The sequence below is a fragment of the Equus quagga genome, chromosome 8, assembly GCF_021613505.1.
Source record: "Equus quagga isolate Etosha38 chromosome 8, UCLA_HA_Equagga_1.0, whole genome shotgun sequence".
In the NCBI taxonomy this organism is placed as follows: domain Eukaryota; kingdom Metazoa; phylum Chordata; class Mammalia; order Perissodactyla; family Equidae; genus Equus; species Equus quagga.
Genome location: NC_060274.1, coordinates 140,494 through 149,082, shown reverse-complemented (window position 1 = coordinate 149,082; position 8,589 = coordinate 140,494). Strand labels below are relative to the sequence as shown.

The 8,589-nt window shown below is 37.0% G+C and overlaps 1 protein-coding gene across 1 annotated transcript; it reads right to left on the bottom strand.

The window, feature by feature from the left end:
• Positions 1 to 1,229: 1,229 nt before the first annotated feature.
• LOC124244211 (olfactory receptor 2T29-like) lies at positions 1,230 to 2,192 on the bottom strand. The gene has a single exon (XM_046670663.1). It carries the CDS (start codon positions 2,190 to 2,192, stop codon positions 1,230 to 1,232), a length of 963 nt encoding a protein of 320 aa, XP_046526619.1.
• Positions 2,193 to 8,589: the final 6,397 nt, after the last annotated feature.

Below are 8,589 nucleotides of genomic sequence, written 5' to 3'. Positions count from 1 at the left end.
TCAAATATCTGACCTTTGCTCATGCCCTACCTTTTCCACGGCATCATGTACCTGAGCACAAACTCCCTGCCCAGCTTACTGTACTCATCTGATGGCAACATCTAGTCACCATTCAACACTGAGCTCTAGGGTCTTCTCTCAGTCCCTTTTGTTTGGCTGAATTTGCATGTCACAGGTAGAAATGATGTGTCCTTATGAGCTGTACCCTTTCCACATGAGCATTAAAACAATTTATGTATTTTACTACAACTATTTTGCATAAACTATGTCTACCTTTCAAGTTCCTTGGGGACAGTAGCCATGTTTTATTATGAGTTTATACTCTTTTAGCTAGGAGCTATTATTTTTGTTATAACATAGCATAAGAAATATTTGCTGAACAAAGAATTGAATGTTTGATGTCCTTCCTCTGCTTGTTTGTTTAATAAGTTACTTATTTGAAATATCAGCTCAGATACCACATCGTGCAGGGAAACTTCCCTAAGTCCTGCTTCCACATGGGGTTAATATTCTTGCCACAGTATCTTACATGGTCTTGGATACTCAGTCTACCACAAGGTAGTAACAATCTCAGAAGGGCAACATGGCTGGATGGCTTCAGGTTGGACTATGAAGACCAAAGTAGCCCTCATTAAAGGTGGATGGATGACTGGATTGTCACAGTCACGATCAGCCACATCAAAATGGGCACGGTTTCTATGACACATCACTTACGTTGCCACCAAGCGGAAAGTAGGAATTCAAAGAAACAGAGAAAAATCTGATACTTTAGTCTTTATTTTTCAGTAATTTCCAATTTACAGAAAAGTAGCATAAGTAATAACGGTACAATTAACACTCATATACACTTTATCTAAATCCACCTGTTAACATTATACCCCTTTTGCTTCATCACCTTCTTCTCTCTCTAACTCCTCAGTTGCACAGCTTGGTTTTTTATCTAAATATTTTCATTATATATGTCCTAAGACTATGAATATTCTCCCTGAGAATCACAGTGCAGTTATCCATTTCATAAAATTTGATATTGAGATGATTGTATAAATATTTTCAATGCAGAAGGAGTGTAAAAATGAAGAGGTTTCCAGTACAGGAAAACAATGCCTCCAAAAGGGATGAATATAGGATAACACATCATGGTATGAGAATCTGAGGAGTTACATTGGCCTAAGGTTCTAAACTTCTGATGTGTAGAGAGAAGGAAAATAAACCATTACTATCAAAATTTCTTACTTTATAGTTTCCTGAAAGACAGATTCCACATTCAGCATTTTCTTTAGAGCCCCTGTGACATCCTTATTCCTAAGACTATAGATTATAGGGTTTAGAACAGGAGTGAGGATGGTGTAAAAAACAGATACAATCATATCCTTCTCAGGTGTGTGGTAGGAGCTTGGGAGCATGTAGGTGTAGACAGCAGCCCCATAAAAGAGGATGACCACAGTCATGTGGGAAGAACAAGTGGTGAAGGCCTTCTTCCGCCCTTCTGCTGAGTTCATCTTGTAGATGGTGAGGAGGATGAAAGAATAGGAGCTTGAAATGACTATCACAGGGATGAGGAGCATGAGGACACAGCACAGGTACATGAGTGTCTCATAGAGGGAGGTGTCTGAGCAGGAAAGCTTCATTAAAGCAGGGACCTCACAGAAGAAATGATGAATCTCCTGGGATCTGCAGAAGGGAAAGGTCATGGTGACAGGTGTGAGCATGAAGCCATCCACTGATCCCAGGAACCAGCAGCCAGACACCAAGAGGAGACACACTCTGTGGTTCATGAGAATAGGATAATGGAGTGGATGGCAGATGGCCACATAGCGGTCATAGGCCATGGCAGCCAGAAGGAAAAATTCTGAACCAACTAGTGTCAAATAGAGAAACATTTGCGCCCCACATTCGGGGGCTGAGATCTTATTCACACCCATGACCTGGTCCATGAGCATCTTGGGCACAGTGACAGAAATGTACATCATGTCCATGAGAGACAACTGGCTGATGAAAAAGTACATGGGTGTGTTCAGGTGGGCATCAGAGTATATCAGAAGGATCAGGATTGTGTTTCCAAACAAGGTCATCAGGAAAACCACAAAAATGACCACACAAAGCAGAGCTGGGTGCTTGGATTGACTGAAGAGTCCCACTAGAATGAAATCTGACCATCCAGTGTTGTTGGTCACCCACATGGTGTTGTCCATGAGCTTTCACCTAGATCACCAAGGAGAGCTTTGGGATTAATAGACTACTCGTGGGATATGATCAACAGAAATGAATGATTTGTGAACATGGGTGTCTGTGTCTGTGTATGGTGAGTGTGCATGCCAACCCAATTGTGCTAACAGGAGGAGGTTCCATGGGTCTGTAGACTTGACGATTGTAAATTACCTGTAATTCAACAGTATTACCAGAAAATTAAGAATTTTCAACTGTGGGTGAAAAGAATGCTTAACTTATAGTAAGATTGCCATAGTTCAAGGTCATGAGATTTCCTGATGGTAGATAGTGTTGTTTATCATCAAGTATGGAAAATTTCAAAATCACTGCCTTATGCAAAAACAAAAAGTAAATCGTTGAAAAAAAAGATAAATCAAAAACCTTATTTCTAGAGTTTCTTGTTATAGAAGTCAGAATAGAGTCAACCTTTCTGGTTTAAGGATCCAATTGTGATCTTAAAAACTTGGGAAGTGGTATTCCATATAAGAAAGATTTAGAAAGTAACTGAAACATAATTTGGGGAAATTCCATACCAAAAATTGAACGCCCTTTGCCTGTAGGATCAAGCCATGCTGTGAGGCTCTGTGGTTGTGTGGAATCACAGGAACAGGTCAGAGTTCTCGTCAATGACCAACCCCTTAGATATTCTAGGAACACCAAATGAGGAGCCCAAACTCTGAGACTGGACTGTGGCTGTGGGTCTGGTTTGTCCTCTACCCACCTTCTCTCTGTCTACTCAATAAAAAAAGGGGATAATAATGTTTGACCTCAGATGTGGTGAGGATTAAATGAGGTAAAATGATGAAAGCGCCAGGAACATTACTAGTTACAGATGAATAAGTACATGTACTGTTAGTTTAGAGTAAATATCTAAAGTACTTGCTGTGAGAATCAATGCAAGAGATGGCTGTTACTATTATTGACTTATGAGATGTGTTACTTTAGTTCACCAGTCTTTGTATCTATTTATACACATAAGACTTTGGAAAATGAAAAAGCGATCTACTGAATGGGAGAAAATATTTGCAAATCATATATCTGATAAGGTATTAAAAGTCAAAATATGTAAAGAACTTATACAACTCACTATCAAAAAATAATCTGATTAAAAGATGGGCAGAGGATATGAATAGATATTTTTCTGAAGAAGACATACAGATGGTCAACAGGTACGTGGAAAGATGCTCAACATCACTAATCATGAGGGAAATGCAAATAAAAACCACAATGGGATATCATTTCACACCTGTTAGAATGGCTATCACCAAACAGCAAGAGGTAAATGCTGGTGAGGATGTGGAGAAAAGGGAACCCTTGTGGACTGTTGGTGATAATGTAAATTGGTGCAGCCACTACTGAAAACAGTATGGAGGTTTCTCAAAAAAATTAAAAATAGAACTACCATAGATTCCAGCAATTCTACTTCTGGGTATTTATCTGAAGAAAACAGAAACGCTAACTTGAAAAGATACATATGCACCCCCTTGTTCATTGCAGCATTATTTGCAATAGTCAAGATATGAAAACAACCTAAATGTCCATGGATGGATGAACAGATAAATAAAATGTGGTATACATATGTGTGTGTGTGTGTGTGTGTGTACATATATATATATGTATATATACAATATAGGTATATATATATATATGTAAGAATATATATACAATAAAATGTTATTCAACCATAAAAAAAGAACAAAATATTTCTATTTGTGACAACGTGGATGGAACCTAAGGGCACTATGTAAGTGAAATAACTCAGATAAAAAAGGACAAATACCATATGATTTCACTTATATGTGGAATCTTAAAAGAGAAAAAAACAAGCTCATAGATTCAGAGAGCAGATTGGTGGTTACTAGAGGCAAAGGTTGGAAGTGGGCAAAATAGGCAAAAGGAGTAAAAAAAGTACAAACTTACAGTTATAAAATAAATAAGTCATGAGGATATAGTATACAGTATGGTGGCTATTGTTAATAATAGTTAATAATACTGTGCTGCAATTTGAAAGTTGTGAATTAGACATGAAATTTCCTAATTTTAAGGATAGCTGTTTGAGCTGCACCTAGAAAAATAATATATATATGTTCATTTCTTTTAGCTCTTTGTTAATCATATTTGCAGCCCCAATACTATCACTGAGCTTGAACATGTTGCATGAGTGTTAAAAAATTTTTTTAAATAAAGCATGAAAAAAGAAAACCTAGCTCAAAAAAAGAATTTAAATTTGATAATTTCTGTAGTCCCATACTATATATATGTATAGAAGATTTTATGTGAATACATATAAACCACTTATAAATATGTATATTTGTATAAATATGAAATATAAATAAATATGTAATATGCATTTCTTATTTTAACACTGATTAAGGAGAACTTTACGGAGAATCTCGACTCAGTTCTGTCTAGTACATGTTTCTCCAACTTTATCTCCTTCAAGCTCATACCATTTGTTCTAAATCTCAGGGAGAAGGACTAGCATTTAGAAGGTCATGGCCATTTGCAGGACAAGGCTTCAGTGTTTTTGCAAACACCATCTGCTTTACTGTCTATAGCAATCAATTTTTCATGGAACCTGAGATGCAGACAGGAAAACTGAACAAGACTGAGGTATCTCTGACTCCAATTCACTGCTTCCTCCTCTATCTTGCTGCTCACAGCCTGTGTCTGTGTTAGATGCCAGAGATGAATTAAAGCAAAAATTAAACTTGGTTTCAGATAAGGAGGTCACATCAGTCTTTTCAGGGAGAAATATTATATAAATATTATTTAAAGTAGTCTTAAAATAGCTACAAAATAAATAAGAAAGAACAATAGAGGCAAAATACCTTTGGCCCTTCTGAAGAAAATCAGTAATAGCCTCTTCTAACTTTTTTCTCACGGAGATTAAAACTTCGCAACTTTTCAATTTCTGACATGTTAGTTGCTAAATTGTAAAAGTCCTTACCAACAAGAAGGATATATTGGCGCTTTTTTCTGAGAAGAGTTTAGAAGTGGTTATGATACAGGCATACTTCAATTTCCAAGTTTCAAATACATTTTATACTCTTGCAATAATTCCAAAGAACTGATTATGGTATTCAGCTTATTAACAGTCCCAACTTCTGGGGTGCTGAAGCAGTAGACAACACCAAAAATTAATCTGATGTCCAAAATATCCAACAAATCTGGGACACATAGCATTAAAGAAATATAAGCTTTCTGTTAAATTCCACCCCAACTGGCAGATGAAAGCTGAGCTCTATGCAAAATTTAAAAACAGTTCAATAAACACAAAACACAGTTGCTGACTGAGTCTGTTGTCATATTGATGCAAGGACCAGCATGGTGACCAGCACATGTGTAGACCTCAAAGTGGTTTTGTGAGTGAATGGAGGGAGAGCAGAAGGGCAGATGGGAGCACAGGGCAAATCTTTGCCTCATTTGAATAAATGGGAGTGACTGGGATCAAGCAACACTGAACAGCCCACCTAGGACACAGACAGACAAAGGAATACTGTCTACAAGGCAATTGGCCTCTCTGCTCATTTTTAGTTCTCTCTACCAATTCCTTGGGTTTAATTGGTAGTGCTTACTTAACTTGAGGAATTATTAATAGTGATGGTAGAAGAATATTGGATCTCTATTTTAAGTTGATAGCATCTCAGCAATTGTCCTATGGCTTTGCCACATTTTATCTTCCCCAACAGTCTGCGAGGTACTTACTCATCTTATTATCTGCCTTTACAGATAAAAAAAATTGGGTTTCCAGGGCTTCTGCCTGCTATCACACAATGAGGCTGAGGGAGGACCCATGTCTCAGCTCAAGAGTGGGACCCAGAAGCTGGAATGCTGCCTCCATTCTCCAGGAACACAGTCTTCCCTGCAGTCTACACTGCAGATATTAGCCACTCACAATCTATTTTGTCTGAAGCATAAATATGATTGAGACATTTATTTCAATGTTCTGACTACCAGAAATAATCCCCACCCAAATAAAACCAGTCCCTTTTTTCCTGTAAAATTTCAGTCTCAAGAGAACAGTTATTGTCCAACAATATAGGAGGAATGTACATTCTTTTGCTCATAAATAGTTGGAAATCAAAAACTGATTTACTAATAAGTTGCAGAGAATATGTGATATATAAAAGATTTTTTAAAAAAAACATTTGTTACTCTCCACAAAAATAGATGATAGGAAAAAATTAGATAAATATGGTCAAGAATTAATAGAACGTGTCAGAAGCAGAACAGGTCAAAAACAATCATTACCCTTTTGCTCTTGTGGTTCTGTCTTCCTATCTGATTGAACCCAGTATCAGATGATGCCACAATCCTCATCTAGATGAGCTGTTGGAGTGTGGCTGTTTGAACTCTAAAAAGAGAAATAGTTGAATGACAGCATCTCTCATTTTATTATGCCCATTAAGGGAGTGAATGAAGGATTTCTGTTAATAAATCCCATATGAGTCTTTGAAGAAGAGTGCTATTAAGAGCTGAAAAGACTAATAGACATCTCTGCTGCACTTTTATGGTTTTCTTCTCATGTATTTTTTCTTATCTCCTTTTATTGTACACTAGAAATCTTAACCAATATTAACAATAATCTGAAATTTCACCATCATCAATAAAAGCTTATCTATGAAATATCTTATTTTATATATAGACAGCCTTTTCCACTTTACAACATAATTTTCCCATATACATGTGTGTGTGTGTGTGTGTGTGTGTATACATCTCTCTTCATTTAATCTTAAAAATTATTTTGTGAGGTATTAATGCTGTTCTTCTCATCTTCCACAGACTCTGAAACTCAGAGTCTAATTGGTGTGTCAAAGACAGCAACACTAATTAGAATTGTGGCTGAGACTAAAATTGAGGTGGTCTCCTTTGCATCTTTGTCTGGATCAGTCTTCATTAGGTTACTTATTGTCCTCTTTCTTCTTTCACTCAGCTGCAGTCTATGTTGTTTTAATATTGCATTGCATTTTAGGGCAGTTTTTAATTTAAATGTAGAATGCTAATTATAGAAAGATATAAAAACACACGCACAAAATTTAAATCAACCGTAATGCAATCACCCAGGCGAAAATCATGCCTTAAATGTTATATCTTTCATTCAAACTACAAATATGTATGGAGTGTATATCATGCACCAGGCAGTTGAGATAAACCAGGGAACAAGATAGAAGCAAACCCGCCCTCATGGAACTTGCAGCCAAATTCTTCTGAACCTTTTCTGTATGTGTGTTCTGGCGCTATGTTGATCATTTTCCCTTGCCATCCTTTGTTCATGACATCCTTCGTCCAGATTGTGACTTCTGTTTGTAGGGCCCACACTTGGGGTCTGGAGGCTCCATCTTACCTGATGGGACTTAGGTGTACAAGCATCACTGAAGGCTTGATGGAGAAAAATCCAGGGAGCAGGAAGGCAGGGAGTGGTTTGAGTGAGTCCTGGTGAGAGGTGGTGGCTGAGTGAGGGGGTGATGATGGAGGATGTCAGGTTGAAGCACAATGGATGCCCTCAGGACACTGGGGCTGGGCAGGTTGGACCGGAGACTTAGAGCTGAGTTTGAGACTCAGCTCTCCCAGTAGACACGTGCATGGAGATGAGGCAAGGCCGCTGGATGCCTGAGTCAGGAGCTCAAAGAGGAGGACAGACTTGAAGTCATGGTTTAGGGGATGAGCAATGTATGGAGGAAGCAAAGGGACTGCATGAGAAGGGAGAGTAGATGTCTTATACCAGCAGCCAGTGTAGATGAGGTTAAATTTCCATCTCACCTCTTCTTTCCCAATGACCTGACATCAAATTCCTTTCAAATGTCTTGTTTTATTGATGTCGTTCATGAGAATTTTTAACATCTAGTGGACAATTCTCCTTGTTATCACTATATTCACAATCAAAATGGGCAATTTCTTGCCTGTTTGTTTCTCTTTTAAGTTGATCTTTTAAATCTTTTGGTCAAGTTCAGAAGATCTAATAGAATTTTGACTAGAATGTAATTTAAAAAATATTTTGGAAGGATTAATATTGTTAAAATATTGAGGATTTTCATCTAGAAATATGGTAGGCTTCACAGGTTATTCAAATGTGTGGAAGCCAAGCCTGACTTTTAAAAAATTTTTTCATAAAATTCTTCCATAGTAATCATTGAGATTATTTCAAGATGTTCTGTTTTATTAGCATTTTGAAAAGAACATTTTCCCATTTGTAAATACTTAATAAGCATTAATAATGAGAGAATTGCTGTTGATCTTTATGTAACTGCTTTGTTCTGCATTTCTAAAATCTGCTACTGATTCAAATATTTCATTTGAATATTTTAATTAGCTATTTTAGTTCAATTTCATGTATCAATGAAATTCACTATACTGTAAAACTTGTATCATTTAACTTTG

Excerpts from the sequence above, each read along its gene's own strand:
- LOC124244211 (XM_046670663.1), bottom strand. The coding sequence starts at position 2,192 with ATGGACAACACCATGTGGGTGACCAACAACACTGGATGGTCAGATTTC.